This window comes from Brachycentrus maculatus, unplaced genomic scaffold, assembly GCF_059751285.1.
Source record: "Brachycentrus maculatus isolate JH-2025_06_01 unplaced genomic scaffold, ASM5975128v1 h1tg000354l, whole genome shotgun sequence".
Lineage (NCBI taxonomy): Eukaryota > Metazoa > Arthropoda > Insecta > Trichoptera > Brachycentridae > Brachycentrus > Brachycentrus maculatus.
In genome coordinates, this window is record NW_028281103.1 from 93,684 (window position 1) to 117,212 (window position 23,529).

Here is a 23,529-nt window from a genome sequence, read left to right on the forward strand (position 1 = left end):
TGCGAATTTACAAATGCAAACAATAATAATATTTCATATTTCAATTATAAGTCAATGGACTAATTAACCAGCACTGTGTTTTGACGGTAGGCAGAGAGAATAGAATGCCACACCACAACATTCTTAGTCTTTCCACATTCATGCATATCCTCATACATACTCGCCGATTATTACGACTCCTAACCTGACCATTTTCAAGTATTTGGCATACCTGATCGTGCAATGTTTTTCTCAGTCTTCTTCTGCTCCTTTTTCCAATTACATTCGCCTCATAAATTTGTTTTACCGTTCTTTCCTCACTCATTCTTTCTACATATCCAAACCATCTCAACACACCTTTCTTAATTTTATCGATAATGCTTATCTCTGCTTTGCATTCCTTCCTTATTTCACTATTCGAACATCTATCATACATAGTTTTGTCACACATTCTTCGCATTTTGACTACATTCAGTCTACTTTCATCCTTCTTTTGTCAACTCCATGTTTCACTTCCGTACATTAGAGTTGGAACCAGTACTCCGTCGTGTACTGCCAGTTTAGCTTTATTATTAAAAATTAGTAATATTATTTTTTATATTCATTTACTATTTTAATTTTATTAAAATTAAACAATTCAATATACCACTTTATCGAGTTTTATTTTTATTTACGACTAGTTTCAAAAACGACACATGTTTTCATCTTCTGGTACAAATTAAAACTAACGAACAAAAGTATATTTAGGTGTATATATGGGTTAATTAATATAGGGAGGGGGGTTAAGGAACAAGATTTATTGTAAAAGGAAACATTGATAATAATGGTGACGTATTTTGAAACAGTATATTATTAATTATTGTTTTATCTGAATTAAAATTTTTATGTATTTCTAAACTATTCATGACTTGACCTTTAATTGTAACAGAGTGTAATAATTTAAGTGTATGAGAGTCAAATGAGTGGTTAGTTTCCATGATATGATTTGCAAAATAAAACTTGATAAAGTGGTATATTCAAGTGTTTAATTTTAATAAAATAATCATGTCATTCCACAAAGTTAATGCTGAATCAATAAATAATACTATTATAATGTTTAATTTTTACTGTTTTGTTTTACAATTCAGCATGATAGCAAGCTAGAAATTTGGCGATTTTAAAAATGAAGAAATATTAGTATTTTTTTATATATTTGAAGAATAAATAATAAAAAAACCTGAATTGGGGAATTTTAAACGTCAAGACAATTATAATCTTTTCTTTGAATTTAGAAACCTTAAAATGTAATCTAATAAAACAATTGAAATTCTTGTTTTATGTCATTGTAATTTTTAAAAATATTTTCATGTCAAAATTAAGTGTGAAATATGGGGCACAATTTGGGAAAAAGTCAACAAAATTAGAAGTCAGTTGAGATGTATACATAAATGGCAATTTAATTCAATTTTATAAATCCTCCGTCAAAATTAAACAACAGTAAATTTTTTGTTATGAATGTCAGCAAAATGTTTTGCAGACGTTATTATTCTTGGAAATACAATTCCTGGTGAGTGATAAAGAATAATAATATTAACACTTTGACTGCCAACTACGAGATAACTTGTAAATTGTGTTCTTGGCTTAGGACGCTGATTACGAGTAATCTTGTACTGTGTTTACTTGCAACAATAAACAATAAACTCGTAATATATCAGTGCTAATATGGATAGATGGCGCATGGGAAGAGAACAAAAAATCAATGCTGGCTTACATGAACACAAAATTTATTAATAAAAGTTTATTAACAAAATTCAAGAAGTAAAATAATATTTTCAATTTCATTAATTGATTCGGCAGTCACTTTGTGGTAAAAAGCTCCTACCCCCTCTTCAACCTCCAACGTCCCAAGGACCCAACTCTAAAATTTAGAATTAGCTTCACAAACGGTGTTTGAAAATGATGCGGAATGAATCGAAACAGGTGTCACAGTAGATTTTAAGAAATAGTGGTATTTACTAAGTATTTATTTAATAATTTTTCAAAATATATTACATACATAAGTCATATATATATATATATCATTCCCGATGAGTAATTTCTATTTCTCATTTTGGGACATGGGATTAAGGTTAACAAGACTAGAACACAAATAATAAAGTTACAAAAAAGATTTTAAAAATAACCAAAACTAATACATGGCAAAATATAAAAACAATAAACAGGTATAATAAATAGGCATAAGAAGCATATTCAAAAGAAAATTATAACAAATAAATATTATAAATCAAGAAGTAAAAGAATATTTTTAATTTCATTAATTGATTCAGCAGTCACTTTGTGGTATAAAGCTCCTACCCCCTCTTCAACCTTCAACGTCCCAAGGACCCAACTCTAATATTTAGAATTAGCTTCACATACGGTGTTTGAAAATGATGCGGAATCCATCGAAACAGGTGACACAGTAGATTTTAAGAAGTAGTGGTATTTACTAAGTATTTATTTATTATTTTTTCAAAATAAATTACGCACATAAGTCATATATATATATATAACATTTCCGATGAGTAATTTCTATTTCTCATTTTGGGACATGGGATTAAGGTTAACAAGACTGGAACACAAATAATAAAGTTGCAAAAAGATTTTTTTAAATAACCAAAACTAATACATGGCAAAATATTAAAACGATAAACAGGCATAAGAAGCATAAAGTAAAACTTTAATTAAAAATGAAAATTTTTAAGGTTGGTTTTTTAGACCGGAATTCTGAAAATTGCCACGGCAGTCAACGTGTAAATATTATTTATTAGTCGGACACTGGATTATCACGCTACGGATGAGATGTCAAGTTTAAAGGCCTTCTTATCTATCTTTGCTCAATTTAAATGCTGCCACTACTCTCAAAAGCATCGCTACTGCAGTGATCAAAAGGCTTTTTTTAAATCTCATTATTTTGTCTATGGATTTCAAAATATAGGGGCTTTTGCTGCTCATCTTTTGAAGGAAAAACTGGGTGAAAGTTGTGATGTGCTTCTTATAAACCAGAGATCTGCCAAGGAAGAGAGGCTAAATGCAAAGACCATAAGCAGTATGTTGGGAACTGACAAAAAAGTAACTAAATTCCCTTATGTCTATGAAAAGAAAACTGAAACTGATGCAGCTAAAGAAATATTGGTAATTTAAAAATGTTATTCCCAAATTTGTATTTCATTCAACACATTCATTGGCAACTAAATAATATCTTGTGATTAGCTTCCTTACACTTCAAGAGGACCATTTGATGCTGTGTTATGACCTGCTATAAGTCTGTCTCCTTAGTGTAGTGGTTAGCGTGTTTGGCTACTGTGCTGGAAGTCCGCAGTTCAATTAGCAATGGAGTCAAAAGAAATATCAATGATTTTCTATTTTCAATATTATTCATATTTAAAGCATTTACTTTATGGTTAGTCATTTTTACTTATTAATTTTTTTACAAAAATGTTATTAAAATTAGTATATAACCACTCACCGAATCGGAAATTTAAAAAAATTAATTAGTATAAAACCATTCGGTCGAAAATTGGTATATAACCATTCGGTGAGTGATTATATAGTAATTTTATTAACATTTTTGTAAAAAAATAAATAAGTAAAAATGATTTTTTACAACATTTTGAGTGTGTCCAAATACTTGTTCACAAAATCTGGATTATCTCCAATTACAGGAGTTATTTTCATATTATTTTTTGACATCTCATCAAAGATGAAGAAGAATATGGAAGTTTGGTCAAATTATAAGCTTAATAATAAAAATGAAAATGGTATTTTCTGGCGTTTCTCATGTGTGTGATTATAATCCAGGATTCGGATCTCACATACTAATATAAGAGTTTCTGCTTAGTAAAAAAGCTTCTTTACATCTCACCAATAGATGTCTCTAGTGAAGTTCTAGTGATTCAAGAACAAAGCTTCTAAATTGGTTCATATATATAGAACTTCCAAGAATTTGAGTAGTGTGGTTGTCAATAATGGGTAGAATTGGTGAATGTTACACGTGTGTAAAGTGATCACTTAAACCAGCCTATGACGGTCGTAAGCCCCGTAAATGCCCAAACTTCCATATTCTTCTTCATCTTTGATGAGATGTCAAAAAATAATATGATTTTTTACTTTAATATTTATTTAATATCTCTCTGGGATATAAATAAATATTTAGTATACTTGATGGAAAGGACTAATGACCTTGCTTTCATGTAATGAATGGTAAAGATAAGACTATTAATATGGTGCAGTGCTTTATGCAACATTGGATGTAGACAAAGGCTAGAAGAAGAAGAAGAAAACACTTATAATAAACTGCAGATATTGGCAAACGGCTCCATCTATTGTGCCTTAGTAAAATGCTTGGCAATGAATGTATTGAAAGTGTCTTCAATTTTATGTTGTAAAGTCGAATCTGGATACAAGATACCTAAACACAAGTGAAAGCTCATTAACACTTCACCGATTGCACGGTTTTGCGGGAAGTTTATGAGTGAAACTGCATTTTTTTGCAAAAATTAACATACCACTGCATGCTCCATATTAGAGTACCATTTTTTACATGCGTTATCAACTGCATATGCCACGTTGCGTTCCCAGCTGTATGCAACTTTGATTACAAAAAAAAAAAAAAATTATGCTTTGAAATTTTACTACTTGATGGCAAGATATATTATTGAAATATTGATTAAAATTAATGATATCTATCGAAACCATGGATTTTTTAATTCAATATTTTGTACGTATATGTAGGATATTTCACTAATGTCTTGGTATTTTATATCCAGCTTGGACTTTACAACTTAAAATTGAAGACACATTCATAACATTTATTGCCAAGCATTTTACTAAGGTAGGATATGTTATTAAAATGTTAATTAAAATGAATGATATCTATCGAAAACATGGATTTTTTAAATCATTTTGTACATATTTCCTACCATTAAGATATTTATAAATACTCTTTAATTATGAAATATCAATTAACTATAGAATATTTAAAAATCCATGTTTTTGACAGATGTCAGTTTTTATAATAAAATTTTCGTAAGTATATCTTGCCATCGAGTCGTGAAATTTCAAAGCTCAAATATAAATATAAGATAATGTTTTTTTTTGTTGTGAGCAAAATTGCATATAGTCAAAATGCCAATGTGGCATATCCAGTTGATAATGCATTGCTAAAATAGCATGCCAGCATGGCCTATGAAGTGGTTAAAGTGTTAAAAGAGAGCTAGCTTAAGGTCCCGTCATTTAAACCCTCTCTAAAAAAACAAACAAGGATTTATATCTCTTTTGAGAGACCTCTTTATAAGAGAGAAATGTCCCAGTCGCTTGGAATTTCTTATATCTAGGTTCAGTTGTATTTATTTATAGATGGTTTAGGGTGTTTTTTCTTTCAGGAAAATGGATCTTTGAGAATCCTAAAGCAGTATGAGAAATATATAGATCTGGATTGTAACAATGCAATTGACATAGGAGATTCAGAAAATCTGACCATTTTAAAGAAAATTTATCTTGACGATGAGTTGAATGTAGTAGCTGAAACTGAAAATAGTCAGAGTTTTCCCTATGGAGGCTTTCTGGGGAGGTTGAATAATATTTTTCATTTATTTTTATTTTTTATTGTTTAATAGTTAGATTGATCACTTTATACGCTGTTCACATTCATTCCCCATTCTACTCATGGTTGACAACCACAATACTCTGATTTGGATGTTATATTTATACTTCAATTTAAAACATTATTTATATGCTCCTTCTTTGGTGATATCTATGGTTAAAATTGGTAAGTTTTTATTAGTATAAATGTTAATAAACGTATGTGAGATTCTTCACAAATTATTTTACATATCGCTCACTCCTTTCAACAACCTCATATATCAAAAAACTTGATTTTTCAGTAGATCGTTTTTAAAGTTTAAAAATATAATAAAATGTAATAAAAATAAATATCAAGCCACTTATTGAACTTTTTAGTTGCAACAAATCTTTTTAGGTGAAACCTGAATGCTTTTTCTCCGTTTGAAAAATATTTAGTATATTAAAAAGAAAAATTAAAACGATACATTTTCTTCACAATTAAAAAAACAACACTTTCTGCCCGTAAATATTAAGTTCAAAATATGCCGCTTTAGCTGGGATATAGTACATTTTCTGGGCATTCCGAAAACCATCACAAGTGAAAATTGTTAATTTTTGATATATGACGTTGTTGAAAGGAGTGAGCGATAAGTGAATTTTTTTATATCAGTTAGATTAAGGTTTTTTTACTAATGATTTTTGATAGAATTCCATTGAAGTAATATAGTATTTACTTCATTTGTTATTATTTATTTTATCAGTCACTGGATTATTCACCCTACAGATGATATATCAATTTCATAGGTTTATCAACTTGAGATGAAAATCTATAATTTTTATATTCATTCTTATGCCAAGCCATTTCAGCACACCTTTTTTAATTTGATCAATAATGCTTTTCTCAGCCTTACATTTGTTCCTTATTTTACCATTTGAACATCTATTACACATTGTTTTGTCGCATACTCATATGTCTTTAAAGAATTTTCCAAATTTATGCTTTACAAAGTTACCCATTGATGCTTCAATTACAACTTTAAAAGATTTTTCTTGTACTCCCCTGTTAGTTGGGAAATTTGGCACTGGTTTGGTGAGTTGGATAGTCTGTCGAGACGTTTACCTCTGGCAGGCATCTCTATCTGTCCCGTTTCCCCGGTGGCCGAAGCCCTTGAGAGAGAGCTAGACAGCATAAGCGTCTCACAGCACGCACACGGTTATATATTCACTCCGTTGGCGATGTCTGCAGTAGAGGAACTGGTGTGGGACAGATGTGGCGTTTCACCTGATAAAGTAAGAGGCAATGCACACTGTATTTTATTTAATCCACTTGTGCTAAGTTTTGGTAGAAAATACGAGCTATCAGCAACTCTATGAACACAATTGTTATTGCCTTGCACTTTACGCATTAGTAAAATAAATAAGCTTTTAGTAATTCCTTACCAACAAAGCTGTCTTTGCCTCGTAACTGTATACAGTAGTGAAATAAAAAAGCTTAAGTAACTTCTTACCAAAAGAGTTGTTTTTGCCCTGTAACTGTATGCATTAGTACAAAATACAAGCTTTTAGTAATTCCTTAGGAATAGGGTAATCGCCTTGTAACTGATTGCAGAGGCGTGCATTCTATATAGGCAGAAAAGTAGTGCCTACCCTGGATTACTTGCGTTCCATATAGAAACACGACCAGTGCCTACTATACCTTATACTTACCCAACCCTACTGCCTGCCTGATTAAAAATTCTGTGCACCCCACTGACTGTCTGCATTAGTACAATGAGGACACTTTTATTACTAAAAGTAATTCATTGGTAAGGATTTACATCCTTACCAATAGAGTTGCGAAAGCCTTGCAAGTGTATGTATTAGCAAAATGAAGAAGACTAGGTGTAGATTCTAGCAATTCTTTACTAATAGAGTTGTCATCGCCTTGCACCTTTGTGCATTAGTAAAATAAAGACGCTTTAAATAAGAACTCCTTACCAAAAGAGATGTTAACGCCTTGCAAGTGTAACCATCATGTTATAATTTTAGTCTATCCATTGGTCTTCGATTTCAAACTTCTGTTTTGAAAAATATTTACTATACTTTTACTTTTCCTTAAACAGGTGTCTGTATTATTTTACTTGTGGGTAAGAAATAAGAAGATGGTTCGTCACAACAGCGGGCTGACACTTTTCAAATCCACCTCCCACAAAGTCATAGCCTTGTGGAATAAACGGGGGAACATCCGCATTGATACTGATGAACTGGAGGGGAAATTTGAGTGCAAAACTTTGGCTATTGCTTTAAAGCCGTCTGAGATACAAGGTAGGAGATACATCAACAATGTTTTACAATATGTTTTGTATATCTACAACAGTAGATACATATTACTTAATGATTAGCATTCGTTAAGTCGCTACTTATTTTTTTATATTAATTTTTTTTTTACCCTTATTTGCACCCGATGGTACAAAGGTCACTGCATCGAATTGACGCAGTGTTATCTTGATCATTACTTACATAAAGGCAAGGTGATCACTCTTGTGCTTCAGGAACCAGTCCAGGGTAATATTAAATAAATATTACAGTGTAAAATCACTAATATTTATGTTAACCCCTCTAAGAATCAAACCCGGGACCTCCAGCACGGTAGCTAAACACGCTGACCATTACACTACAGAGGCGGACGATAATTTTTTTTTCTAAATCCAGGTAACATTTAACATAATTGTTTTTTTTAAAAACACCGTTTTTGCTTTAAAAAATTAGATTTTCTTTCAAATAAATATATGGTTTTGAAAAGAAAAGAGTAATTGAAAGGGGTTAAAATATATATATGTATATATATATATATATATATATATATATATATATATATATATATATATATATATATATATATTTTTTTTTTTTTTTTTTCTATTTATACTCTGAAAAACAAAAAAATATCCAATATACATTCCTTAAAAAAATCGGGTGTAAACAGACAAGTGACTTCTCCGGCGGTCTCCGGTGGAATGAATGCAACTTAACGAATGCTTGGCCTTAAGGATCGGTGAAATCACAAAGTGAACTTATAAGAAATATCATAGAATTAAAATCATAACTTCATTGCTAACTTTATCAATTCATGCCTAACAAGATTGAGTTTCATCTTTGGTTTACACTTAACAATATAGTAACTTTAATCATCAAGAGTAAACCCATTCCCACTTAGTAATCTACATGCCTCCGTTGTGTAATGGTTAGCTTGTCAAGCTACCGTGGTCTCAGTTTGATTCCCATGGTGGGTCGAAATAAATATTATATGACAATTTGAAAATACTGAATCAGTTTATCATGACCTTTTGTTCGCAGATATTTATATAGATCCAAATCTCTTGAGCGCCAATGACAATTTGGAAATACTGAACAGAACTTTTCATGGGAAGAAGACTACCTTTAGTTTAGAATATAGTGAACCCTTTTGGAGAGACATGGGCTACAGTGGAGAGATATTTAGTTTTGGTGGACCAATCAGGTAAAGCGCTTTAAAATTATCCGGAACATTGGTCTGTATGTTCCCGATAGTTACCTAAGACAGCGTCGACATAGATTGTTTCACATTCCTATACACAGAACCAACCTGCCGATGGTTATGCCTGTAGGAAGAGCTATCGCTATGTTGAACAATATCTCATTGGATATTGATCTGTTCCATGTGTCTGAAGGAGTTTTCCGAAGTTGGATTCTTCTACACCTTTAGCAATAGTATTCTTGCTTATTTTCTATTTTATATTGCCTATATCTATGTGTATGTTTACGATTTAAATTTAAGTTTGTAATGTGTATATTATCTATAAATAAAAATAAATCGAAATTGATTTTGGATTATAAAGTTTGCATTTTTGATAACTGACTAACTAACCATCACGCAGCTTCTCTTAAGGTTGGGATTGACCGGAGAATTTCGTCGTAATATAACGTCGTAACATCGCTCCCAGCGAGCATCACCAAGCATTTAAAACTATGGATGGAGCGCTCGGCTCGGTGTACTGACTGCCTGAATGCTCGCATCGTAACGTGTTTTGTTACGACGAAATGCTCCGGTCCGTCTGGAGACTGACTGACCACTAAAGGTGGACCTTTAGGGGTAGGTAGAGTGAAAAGAACGGCACACCACTGTGTCTTTGCAAACATTCTTTACCTCTTCTACGTTCATACATCTCCTCATCCACAACAGCTGATAATTCTCACTCCCGCCTGACCGCTTTCTAGTATTTGAAATACTTGATCATGGCAAGTTTTCCCCAGTCTTCGTCTGCTACTATTTTTAACTATTTACATTCACCTCATATATATGTTTTATCGTTCTTTCCTCGGTCATTGTCAGTCCACATGTCTGAACCATTTAAGCACACCTTTCTTAATTTTATCAATCATCCTTATCTCAGAATTGCATTCCTTATTTCACCATTCAAACATCTATCATACATTTAACTAACCAACTAACTAACCATCACGCCGCTTTGCCTCAGGAGTAGGCAGAGAGAATCGAACGCCACACCACTCTGTTTTTGCAAACATTCTTCGCCTCTTCTACATTCATGCATCTCCTAATAAATACCCGACGATTATTACGACTCCTAACACGGCGACTTTTAAATATTTGACATACCTAGTTGCGCCAAGTTTTCCTAGGTCTTCCTCTGCTTCTTTTTCCAAATACATTCGCCTAATAAATTTATTTAACCGTTCTTTCCTCACTCATACGTTCCACATATCCAAATCATCTCAACATACCTTTCTTAATTTTATCAATAATGCTTATCTCAGCCTTGCATTCTTTCCTTATTTCATCATTCGAACATCTATCAAACATTACTGGATATTGTGAGAGGTCACATTTTGACTGCATTCAGTCTACTTTAATCTGTTTTTTTACCAACTCCATGCTTCACTGTCAAATATTTAGTTCAATGAAAAATAAGACTGCAGAGACTTTAATAAGTCTGATTCAACATAAAAATATTAATAACAATACCATCATAATATTATATGTATATAATTATTTACATTTTGTAGGTTTGTGAATGAATAAATTGACATTTTATTTACTAGGTCAGCTCATGAATGCAAATTTCATTCATTGGTAACTGAACAGGATCCCATGAATGAGGCAAAGACAAATAAAAACAAGTCGAAAAGATTTGTTATATCTGGGAGTTTACGAAAACCGGATAAAGATGGTAATAAATTGAGCACTCAATTACTTAGATTTTAAAGGTTTGTAATGACTGAACGTTACTAGTCACTAAGTGATATTGCCCATGATAGAAGGACCTACGACCTGAGGATGAGGAAAGCTGACCTCAACAGTCAACAAAGACAATAAGTTAGGATAGAGCCAGGAAGGAGAAGAAGATGCTACAAATTGTCTTGTTATTGTACAAATTGAAGTGTGTTGTACAAATTTTGCAAATTGTATTGTTATTTTACAAGTTGTATTGAATTGTATTGTTATTAACAGAACAAACAGTATTGTTATTGTACAAGTTGCTATTGTGTCGCCTACTTTCAAAATCCGCCAGATCCATGTAAGTTGATTTTACAAAAAATGCAAATTCTCCAAGTAACATTTCTGTTCAAAAGATTCGTCTGTCTTTAGATTAAATATTATGAAATAGAGAATTTTTTAGAAAATTATACAGTATTTAAAAAAAAAAAACGAGACACAAACCGATAATGACGTCATCTTAATTTTTGACCTATCCCCGCTCTTTGATTGGCCGATACGGGTCAGAAAGCAAGTTCCATGAATATAGAGGAATTTGAAATATAATGCTGTTTTTAAGTATTTTTTAGTAGAGTTTTCAAGTATATAAATATTTTAAAGAATTGGCATTCTGATAGAGAATTTATTTTTAAATCGTATAAAATTGGATCTGGCGGATTTTGAATGTAGGCGACACATTTATAAGTTGAACCTTTTCTACAATATATCTTTCAGATATGAATTTCCTTGTATTTTTTTTCTTCCAGAAAATTGCAACTGTGGCAAATTTATAGGGCAAGACAGGGTTACAGAAATACTAAGTAAATGTTTCGGGGAGAAAGCTAACTATCCTCTTCACTATTTAGAAGAAAAAGACCACGATTTTATAGAAGTACCCCAGTTAGGAGATTTTGTTGGTGAATATACCTTAGTTTTTAATAAATCTTGCCTTAGTTTGAAAAAAATACTTTGTTTGATTAAGTATTCCAAATACTTGGGTGTGGTCAGGTCAGGAGTCAGAATAATTGGCGGGTATGTATGAGGAGATGCAGAATGTGATAGAGGCAAAGATTGCTCGCAAAGACAGAGCGGTGTGCTGTTGTATTCTCTCTGCCTGCCCTTGTGGAAAGCGGCATGATGGTCATTTAGGTTTTTTTTGCTTTTTTTTTACTTTTTATTATATTTATTAATTTCTTCAAACACATATCGCTCACTCCTTCTAACAACGTCATATATCACAAATCGTCAATATTCAGTTGTACATGTTTTCAGAATACCCAGAAAATGTTCTATATCCCAGCAAAAGCGGCATATTTTAAACATGATATTTACCTGCTACAGGGCAGAAAGTGTTGTTTTTGCATTTTGAAGAAAAGGTGTTGTTTAATTATTTTTTTTAAATGTACTAAATACTTTTCAAATGGAGAAAAAACATTCAGGTTTTACTTTAAAAGATCTGTTGCACAGTAAAAAGTTCAATAAGTGACTTGATATTTATTTTTAATACATTTTATTATATTTTTAAACTTTATAAACGATCTCCTAAAAAATCAAGTTTTTTGATAAATGACGTTGTTGAAAGGAGTGACCGATATAAACAATTTAAATTTATAATGTTAAATTGAAAATATGTGTTTAATGTGTCCTTACTGGGTCTTTCCGCACTAAAGGCACATTTTACATTACATATTTTATAAAATTATTGTAAAATGTGTCAAAAATCATGCAGTAATGGAAGACATGGATGATGATGCGATCGATTCCTAATCTTTTAACCTCCATTTTCCATTTATCAATATCTCTTTTATACATGATTTCGATATTTATTGACTTTCTGGATAATGGAAGCAGGTTACATAGCTGTATTGCATAAAATTCAATGTTTTCTTGACCAAATGTGGTATATCTGATGTGTTTCTACATTTTTATTCTTATAGTTCTATGTTTGTTTTTTTTTTATAGTGTGCTATAGTGTATGGTTTTGGTAAGAGTTTATTTCTTATAATTTTAATGTGTAACTTTTAAATGCATATAGTTATACATATAGTTGTTTGACTGTCTCATTTTCATTGTAGATTTTTTTTTAATACTTCGTCACTCTTACCACCCCATCTAATAATCCCATACTTTAGAAAAGACTGACATAAAGCATACCAAAAAATACAAATTATTTTGTATTAAGGATGTCATGAGTTATTTCAAAGATGTAAGTAAGTTTTTTGGTAGTATTTTATTTGTTTACCATGACTTTTTTCAAATTTAAGGCTTACTGAGGATGCAAACATTTGATGGTAAAATGCGTAAAATTGACTGGTCGTGTCTTGATTTAAATAACAACTGCGATCTAGATTCTGCTCTTATGGCTGGATACAAGACTTATGTCAACATTATGTATATGCTGAGGCCACAGGTATTTTGAATTTGTTTTTTATGAATCGCGTTATATTTTCCGTAAAGGGACTTGTACACATGATCAGCGTCTCATTATCAAGCTCTTATGAGTTCAAATATGAGACCTCATTGCTTTGAGTGCTTCTATTCTGCTTTTCTCACTTAATCCGCCACTCAATATATTCGTAGGATTTTTATATTATTTATTTATTTTTTCTAAACATATTACATACATAAGTCATATAAATAATATTCTCGATGAGTAATATATATTTCTCATTTTGAGACATGGCTTTAAGGTTAACAAGACCGGAACACAAATAATAAGTTACAAAAAAGATTTTAAAAAGATAACCAAAACTAATACATGACAAAATATAAAAAAACAATAAACAGGTATAATAAATAGGGATAAGAAGCATATTTAAAAGAAAACTGAAAGGATAACTGATGGAACTTCTGTAATTAGGATGTTTTTCTCTTATTCTTACTATAATAATAATAATAATAATAGTAGGACTCTTATCCGCACCCCACTGCATCATATAAACGAAGTGTTATCTTGATCGCTTACACATGAAGGAAAGGTGATCAGCCCTCCGCTTCAGGTACCAGTCCAGGGTAATATTGAATAAATATTACAGTGAAAAAATCACTTTTATTTATTTAATCCCCCTTGGGAATCGAACCCGGGACCTCCAGAACGGTAGCCGAGCGTGCTGACCATTACACTACGGAGGCGGACATTCTTCTCATTATTCTTACTATAAACATAACATTCAATAATAATTCTATAAATAATAACACTTTTAAATATTTGTTATTAATGGTTCTTCCTTTCTCATGGTAAACGATGAATAAAATACTATGGTACCACTTGTCATCTGCATTTTTAATCGCTTTCGCCAATTTTTTTGCTGATTGCAGTCCAATCAGTTGACTCCCGATTAGACCCCGGATTGAATTGTAGATGCGTTGTTGTTTTTAATTAACTGTGAGCAAACACAGTTCCCACTTATTTGTGTATTTAAATTTATTGAATTTAATATTATTTGAAATTTATCCATGCAGAATTTTCAGGCGGTGAGTTTTCATGACTTATCGAGGATCTTACCATATACTGACATCTCGGGGCCTACCTGCAAGGAGATGTTCTGCTGGTATATTGCGGCCTTGAGAAGAAACACCAGTGCAAAGGCTGCTGGAGGCTTGATGCTAGCTTCTTTGCTAGCTTATGTTACGTATTCTTACATCCATAGAGGAGGAACACCAAGCAACCCAAACGCTTGAATTTTGTTGCTGAAATATCTTTACAGGAAAAATTAAAAAGATTTATTAATACAATAATATGCAGAACTGTCCTCATCATTCATCACTTTGTGAAATTTATTCACTTATCTAACCTAACCATAAAATAACCTTTCTTCTATTTTGTATGTTAAAAGCATTGTGTTTGTGGTATGGTAATATAACACTCTCTTTGTCATTCATCGTTGTAAAATACCACTCAAATACTCTACTTCACGACTACTGGTTTCCGAACAACCTCATCAGGTCAACTATTGACTAATTTTCACTAAAAACTAAATTGATAAAATAATAGGCATACGAATTTTACATCTTAATAAAACTGGCTTTCAAATCACAAAGTGAATGATGAATGATAAATAGAGTTTTATATTACCAAAAAGCTAATTATGCTTTTAAACTACAAAATATTATACTTTATTAATAGGTAGGTACTTCAATAGTTTTATACTGTTTATACTTTAAAAATTATCTTTATTTTTATAAGCAATTAGAAAATGCAAATAAAAATTGTAAAATAATAATTTATTTTGTTTTATTATATTTTCTTACGACAACCATATTATGAGATAAGTAATACAATAAGGTAACTCTTTCTTACATAAGGTTTGTTGGGAAATTGAAATGTAAAGTTGTGATCAATTTGATAAATATGTTTTTGTATTTTTCTTCTTCTTCTTTTTCTAGATCTTAAGGATTTGTTTGTGCCTCTGCTTGTAGCTTTTGGAATGTTGACTCCCAGCTATTTTTCCACCTTTTTGGAGGTCTGCCTGGGGTCTGCGTCCTTCAGGGTTTCCTTGAAGGACGATATGTGGAAGTCTGTCTTCTGAGATTCTGTTTGCATTATCATTCCAGTATCGCCCCTCGTTGTCGTCCCCACCTCACAATATCCTCCGTCTTACATATGATCCGGATGTCGGTATTTCTTACTCGGTCTCGCAATGTGTTTTCGATTATGGATCGGAGTCTTCATCTCGGAGGTTCGAAGTCGAGAGTTTGTTCTAGAAGTATCTTCTCTTGCTTCAATCCCATAAGTAGCTATAGGTCGAACACATGTTTTGTATATTTTTATTTTACTTTCTTTTTTTCATATGTTTGTTCCTCCACACCAAGTTTCTGAGGTATTGGACTGTATTTTTATACTAAAAAAAAATGCATCATAAAAATTCTCAATGATTTTAATGCGTTATGATGTATATTGGTACATAAATACAGACCTAAAAGTAAAGGTGAATGAATAAATGACTAAATACTGTGAACAGAGTGGATGATGCAGTGAAATTAGTTTTAGCAAATAATAATCACCGAAATTTAAATTGGCTGTGTACAATGGACTCTTAATGCATTAGAAAAGAATGCTAGGCTTTTGACGAAGTGGTCTGGTCAGTAGTCAAGTTGTAATTATATGAAAAGTGTGCGGCAAAACAATGTAGGATAGATGTTTGAATGGTGATATTAGAAAATAAAACAAGGCCGAGATAAACATTACCGATAAAATTGAAAAAGGTGTGTTGAGATGGTTTGGACATATGGAACAAAAGAGTGAAGAAAAAACAGTAAAACAAATTAATTTATGCGAAAGAGGCGAATATTTTTTTCAAAGACAAGTTGGTGTGACATTATATTCTTGAGCGTGATGGGTAGTTAGTATATAATATGTACATGGTCATGGAAATATAATTTTGTCCGCCTGGGGAATCCCCAAGAGGGTCAAAATAAATAGTTTTTTCAATCTAATATTTATTTAATATCACCCTGGATTGGTGCTTGAAGTGCAAGGCTAATCACCTTTCCTCTGTGTATTTAACGATCAAGATGACACTGCTTCTATACGGTGCAGTGCCCTATGCACCATCAGTTGCGGATAACGTTTAAAAGGAGAAAGGAAATGCTTAAATAAATAATAAAACAAAATATTTGTTCGTACATTTTATTCTTTATTCAGTTTTTAATAGTATTTTATTTTAAAAAAAGTGTCTTCTTGCTTAGAAATATTCTATTCAAAATTAACCTATTTATTTCCTTATCACAGTTATTTCTTAACAGTATTATAATGATGAGCCATCCACTATTATTTATTTCAATACATAAACTGAATTTGTATTTAAGTAACATGTTTTGTACATTTCAAACTAATCTTCAAACTTAGTCGTTACAATAACTCGAGGATATAATTTCCTACATTAATGTACCAGATAGAAATTAAAGTATTTAAGATGGAGTACTTATATAATTAAGATCAGTGGTTCTTAACCTTGTTGGAGGTACCGAACACCACCAGTTTCATATTTCATTTTCATATATTTTTTAATTCAAAACATAGGAATATATTTATACATAGGTGGACAAAATGAACAAAACCATTAAAAAATAAAGGAAAAAATCCATACTAACATGACATACAACAAAACAAAATAATGAATATTTACTACAAATAAGTGTGACCTCTGCTGTCGCCTTTCAGAGACCAGTTCAGAAATGTGTGGCTTTACCTTGGGCATGTGCCACTCTCATGTCATTTTTGCAACAAAGTCTGTTCCTTTCTTCGTTTTTATATCCAGCGTCCTCCAAAAGGATTGGTGGCAAAGATATGTTGTAACAAACGGTTTGAAAATCTCCAGAACTTTCTTAGTAATCAGGGTACGTTACCATTTGTTTACACCAAAACGTTGAGACCTCTGCCGAACCCGGGAAACTGACTCACCAAACCCCTGGGGTTCGATCAAACCCAGATTAAGAACCAATGATTTAGATGGACTATTTATACTCTATTTATAAGATTACAATATCCTATTTAAGTACAATCTATCAGTATTATGCCATATTTATTACACAGGAGTTGTCTTCGTTTGAAGAATGTGGAAGGAAGATTTAAGCAACTTTGGTGCAATTCGCTTATTGTGATCATTCAGAGACATCATAATTTTTATAGCAGTAACCTAATTGAACATAAGGCCAATAAAAATACATGCAGTTAACAGTAAGCATTTGCAATTTTGACCAAGGACAGGATTTGAACGTGATCATGCAATTTGACAGCATCTATCTTGTTTATATGCAAGAAGATGGAAGTCAGTCTGAGAATCTTCGACTAATGGCAGCACTGTTAGCCGAAATTCCATATCAATTGATTATAACTAAAATTTGAAGGAATCCAACAACAGTGCATTTATATGTACATCTTTCAAAAATAAATGCAATTGGATGTTCAATAATGGGCAGAATGGTGAAAGTTACATAAGTGTTCAAAATTATCACACTTATGTCAGTTTGTAAGCTTTGGGATGCTGAGACTTCCATCTTCTTTTATCTAAAGAGGAACAATAGACGCTTCATGTCAAGTTGAGACACCTATATCATCCGTAGGGTGCATAATCAGGCGTCTGATTTATGTACATAAAATGTAAATGATCGTTTGTTCAAAATCTCCTAAGTTATACACCGATTGATTTGAAATTTCGACACAACGTTGCATTCAACCACTGGTATGATACCGACGGCCCCTGCGTAAAGTACTCTATCTGCAAATCTGTTACTTTACAGGAGAGAGCTTAGATGATTTTTCCAACGTATTTTTATTTATTAATTAACGGTTTTATCTAAAATTCTAAACTAGTACTTTACATAAAAAAAAACGATAATATAATGTATTAAATCGTTTCAAAACTTTATGCTTTGTCAAAATTAAGTAGTTAGCATTTTAGGAGTTCAGTTCATTTCGAAAATTTGATGTAGATAGCGTCTTATACGCCTGAAAACAAGGCGTAATTTTTGTTTGTTTATATTTGTAGATAATGGTCAGTTGATAACCTACACCAAATATCTCAAAATTGAAAAAAATTTAGATTGAGCACTTTACGTACGTCAATATGACCCTTCTGTGTTTTGCTCAGCAATATAATAACTAAATTAAGTATCGTGTACTCTTATTTCTTATTGTGAAGGACTTAATAGTACAATTATTGGTATGCAAGCATTAAATTAAATGATATCCATTGGGGAATTTGGATTAGGGTTTGAGCCACACGTTGATGGGGATCTTGGGGAAGGCGCTGTTGAGGAATCCCTTGAAGTGTTTAGCGATGCTTTGACAGGCGGCAGGTTTCATTTCTTCGATGATTTCGTTAGCGTTGTTGTTGAGAAACTGGTTCATTGCCTCGCCTAGAGAAATTCAAATATATAATAAACATACAACTAGTATAAGATTAGGATACTAACTGTACGTATTTATTTAGGATTGAGAAATTTAAATTGTCTTTTTTCAGAAATTCAGAAGACTATTTTACTGGCTACATTAATGAACAATAAAAAATTCAACAAATAGAAATTATACGACTAGAAAATAAATAGTACAGTGTAAAAATATACATTACGATCCCATTTGGTTCGGGAAGGTCAGGTTAGGACACTTCATGTTTGAGTTCACTAAAGCCATCAATGGGTTTTTTTATATTTTTTTAATTGCAGATACATTTATTATTTACCTTGCTTATAATGTACAAGGTTTATAGATCTAGTGCATTTATGTTTCTTCTAACAAAAAAAAAGTTTTATTTTAATCTGTGTTGGGAACAGGAGGGATAATCTAGTGTGGGCCAGTCAAGAACTTCTTAGCATTTGCTCATTTTTTGTCATCTCATCAAAGATGAAGAAGAATATGGAAGTCTGGGCATTTACGGGGCTGACGACCGTCATAGGCTGGTTAAAGTTATCACTTTACACACGTGTAACATTCACCAATTCTACCCATTATTGACAACCACACTACTCAAATTCTTGGAAGTTCTATATATATATATGAACCAATTTAGAAACCTTGTTCTTGAATCACTAGAACTTCACTAGAGACATCTATTGATGAGATGTAAAGAAGCTTTTTACTAAGCAGAAACTCTTATATTAGTATGTAAGGTCCGAATCCTGGATTATAATCACATACATGAGAAACGCCAGAAAATAAACCCGTAAATAAACTGTGTGTAAACCGTGTGTAACCCGTAAATGCCCAGACTTCCATATTCTTCTTCATCTTTGATGAGATGTCAAAAAATAATATGGAAATAACTCCTGTAATTGGAGATAATCCAGATTTTGTGAACAAGTATTTGGACACACTCAAAATTTTGTAGATCCTAATCTGGTTAGGATCTTACATACGTCTAAGTATTCAATAATTACCGATAACATTTCCCCCGTTGACCAGATCCTTGATCTTGAACCTGGACTTCTGCAGCTTGAAGTCCACGAGCAGCTTGTCGATCATCATGTAGCCAACTCCGTCTCGGACGATCTCCTTACCGAATATCCTGCCGATGGCGGACACGTCACCTAGCACACAAATTAACCAATCTCTTTTATGTTTTGTATATTAAAAGCATCATTAACTTTATGGTATGGTAATATAACACTCTTCCGCCTCCGTAGTGTAATGGTCAGCACGCTCGGCTACCGTTTTGGAGGTCCCGGGTTCGATTCCCAGGGGGGTCAAATAAATATAAGTGATTTTTCACTCTAATATTTATTACATATTACCCTGAACTGGTACCTGAAGCGGAGGGCTGATCACCTTTCCTTCATGTGTTAACGATCAAGATAACACTGCGTTTGTATGATGCAGTGCCCTATGCACCATTGGGGTGCGGATAAGGGTTTTGAATATAACACTACTTATCATTCATCGTTCACTTTGTGTAATACCACTTAAAAGCACTACTTCACGACCACCACAAAAATGGCCAAATTATCTCCGACGTATGTTATAGCCTCTGCCTCTGTGGTGTAATGGTCAGCACGCTTTGCTAACATGTTAGAGGTCCCGGGTTCGATTCCCAGGGGGCTTAAATAAATAATAACAGGTTAACCTGTTTAGCACGGTAGCTAAACACGTTAACCATTACACCACGGAGGCAGAGAAAATTACAAGATCACCTTAACCAGCCAATGATAGGTTGCGCCCAGACTATTCTTCAATATTCTTCTTGGTTTGAGATATCAATCAAATAAAATCTTTATTTGAGATTTTAATGAAAAATCTTCAAACTAATCTTCATACTTAGTGGAGGAAATCTTCACACACTTAAAATATACTGGTTAAATAAATAAATATCATAAATAAACTACTTTATATTTTATTTATTTTGAAGGATTATTGACTAAGTGGCAATTATATTTTTATAGTTTAAAATAAAATGAAGTCAAGGTGGTCAATCCTACGCTTTAAAAACTATTACAAGGAAACATAAAAAAATAAATAAAAAGTGTTTAAAAAAATCTATATCATATTAATGGTGACAAGACAAAAAATGACTTTATGCATATTAATTATATTGGATATTTTGGGTTTAAAAGCAACACAGCTTGAACAAGTAATTAATGAAATGAACTGTATTATATATATATACACACATATATATTTACAGCATAATAATGAAAGGTACCTTACCAGTAATGAAAGGTGGCATGTATCACGCAATTTTAGGTGCTTTGCTAACCATCACGCTGCTTCCCTGCAGGGGTAGGCAGAGAGAATCAAACGCCACACCACTCTGTCTTTGCAAACATTCTTCTCCTCTTCTGTATTCATGCATCTCCTCATACATACCTGACGATTATTACGACTCCTGACCCGGCCGGTTTCCAGTATTTGACATACCTGATTGTGCCAAGTTTCCCTCAGTCTTCCTTTGCTTCTTTTTTCAACTACATTCGCCTCATAAATTTGTTCAACCTTTCTTTCCTCACTCATAAGTTCCACATGGTTTGGACCATCTCAACACACCTTTCTTAATTTTATCGATAATGCTTATCTCAGCCTTGCATTCTTTCCTTATTTCATCATTCGAACAACTATCAACCATCATTTTACCACACATTCGTCTGAGGGATCGCATTTCGACTACATTCAGTCTGCTTTCATCCTTCTTTTGCAAAGCTTGGGTGCTTTGCAATAAATAAAACAAAATAAAATAATCCAAACTCGTTACTTTTTAAGATGTCCCTGTTTTTTTTTGGTCTTATAGGTAAGTGATGGTAAAATGGGTTGTGACTGACCAAAGGCCGCCCAGAAGTCTCCTTGCGACCTCACCGGGAAGAGAAGCACGTTCCCCACTACCTCGTACTGTCCGGTGATCTCGATCCTGGGTAATGTCAGGCCGATGTCAATACGCAGCTTTGGAATGTCACTCCTGAAAAGGCGGTCCAAAACAATATTAACAATTTTACCATTTACAACATTTTGAGTGTGTCCAAATACTTGTTCACAAATCTGGATTATCTCCAATTATAGGAGTTATTTTTCATAGGAGTTATAGGATTCGGACCTCACATACTAATAAAAAAAATTCTGCCCAATAAAAAGCTTATTTTCATCTCACCGATAGATGTCTCTAGTGAAGTTGTAGTGATTCAAGAACAATGTTTCTAAATTGGTTCATATAAATATATATATATATATATATATATATATATATATATATATATATATATATATATATATATATATATATATATATATATATATATATATATATATATATATGTATATATATAGAACTTCCAAGAATTTGAGTAGTGTGGTTGTCTTTAATGGGTAGAATTGGTAAACGTTACACGTGTGTAAAGTGATCACTTAAACCAGCCTATGACGGTCGTCAGCCCCGTAAATGCTCAGACTTCCATATTCTTCATCATCTTTGATGATGTCATAAATAATATAAACTGGTACTTCTTACTAGGGTAGGCAGTAGAGGTAGCTAGTACGGTAAACTGGTACTACTTAGTAAGGTAGGGTATGTACTGGTTGCGTTTTTATGTGTCACGCGCGTAAGTTAGGATAGGGACTGCTTTTCTGCCTATATGGAAGGCACGCCCCTGGTTTTAACGAATCACTCACTTCTTTCAACAACGTCATGTATAAAAAAGATCGTCAATTTTCAGTTGTGCATATTTTCGGAATGCCCAGAAAATTTACTGTATCCCAGCGAAAGCGGCATATTTTTAACTTAATATTTACCAGCTACAGGGCAGAAAGTGTTGTTTTTGCATTTTGAATACAAGGTATTGATTGTTTATTATTTTTAAATATACTTAATATTTTTGAAATGGAGAAAAAACATTCAGGTTTTACCCTAAAAGATCTCTTGCACAGTTAAAAGTTCAATAAGTGGCTTGATATTTATTTTGAATACATTTTATTATTTATTGATTTGTCGTTTAATTTGTAGTAGGTACTCCATTTTAATTTCTGTATTAATTTTTAAATCACACACAGATTTTTTTAGTCTACTGAAATGTATTTTATTAACAAAAACACATAAAAATGAATATTGTGACAATTGTTTCGCCTAGTTATGGCATTTTCAAACAAATATCCATTTTATTATATTTTTAAACTTTAAAAACGATCTCCTGAAAAATCAATGTTTTTTTTAAATATGACTTTGTTGAAAGGAGTGAGCGGAGTGTGAGGTAAACAAAGACACAAGTAAAAGGATAAATAATTCATTTTAACTTTGATGAGACCGGTTCTACTAGAAGACACTATTTACCTTTCGAATTGTCAAGAATGAGCAAAATCATCAAATTCAAGTTCAAATTCAAGGTTACAAATAATGTGAAAAGAACGCATATTACTTGTTTTATTGAATTTTTTGCCAGCCTTTGTAATATTGTTGTTAAGATCCAGTATTCATTAAACGCAACGTAATCTTCTATAAATCCTGGTAACATTTTACGTTAATTGTTTTTTTTAAACACCGTTTTTGCATTGATAAAATAAGTTTTCCTTCGAAATAAATATGTGGTTTAGAAAAGAAAAGAGTTATTAAAAGATAAAAAGTAAAAAGAAATTATATTTTTTTATATTTCAATAAGTTTGAGTTTCATTTAACAAAAAAAATATTGTTAAATGTACCACTGCAAAAAACATTAAAAAAATGATTTATTAACCTATGGATATACCCTGGTCAAAAAATAAATTGGGTTAAAAAAATTACATTTTTTTTCTATAGCTTGCTGACCTCCGTAGGTCAGCATGC

The 23,529-nt window shown here is 32.1% G+C and overlaps 2 protein-coding genes across 4 annotated transcripts in view; one reads left to right on the forward strand and one right to left on the reverse strand.

The window, feature by feature from the left end:
• The first annotated feature begins 1,345 nt into the window (after positions 1 to 1,345).
• Positions 1,346 to 14,975, forward strand: LOC148303707 (amine oxidase [flavin-containing]-like). Of its 3 annotated transcripts, none has more exons than XM_088269524.1 (10): positions 1,346 to 1,525; positions 2,936 to 3,069; positions 5,382 to 5,569; positions 6,630 to 6,852; positions 7,665 to 7,866; positions 8,899 to 9,061; positions 10,642 to 10,769; positions 11,563 to 11,712; positions 13,060 to 13,205; positions 14,258 to 14,975. In XM_088269524.1, the coding sequence occupies exons 1-10, from the start codon at positions 1,474 to 1,476 to the stop codon at positions 14,474 to 14,476; spliced, it is 1,605 nt and encodes a 534-aa protein (XP_088125650.1). In that variant the 5' UTR covers positions 1,346 to 1,473; the 3' UTR covers positions 14,477 to 14,975. The 3 variants fall into 3 exon arrangements, with proteins under 3 accessions (XP_088125650.1, XP_088125648.1, XP_088125649.1); XM_088269522.1 differs by having other exon boundaries at positions 2,936 to 3,132; positions 14,258 to 14,974; XM_088269523.1 differs by having other exon boundaries at positions 1,347 to 1,525; positions 2,936 to 3,132; positions 14,267 to 14,972.
• Positions 14,976 to 16,410: 1,435 nt separating this feature from the next.
• The window catches only part of LOC148303708 (protein takeout-like), a 34,827-nt gene continuing 27,708 nt past the window's right edge, over positions 16,411 to 23,529 (reverse strand). Inside the window, exons 3-5 of the mRNA XM_088269519.1 lie at positions 21,545 to 21,678; positions 19,673 to 19,822; positions 16,411 to 18,655 (exon numbers count right to left, since the gene is read on the reverse strand). Coding sequence (XP_088125645.1) covers positions 18,504 to 18,655; positions 19,673 to 19,822; positions 21,545 to 21,678 — 436 coding nt within the window. The 3' untranslated portion in view covers positions 16,411 to 18,503. The remainder of the gene's footprint in view (positions 18,656 to 19,672; positions 19,823 to 21,544; positions 21,679 to 23,529) is intronic.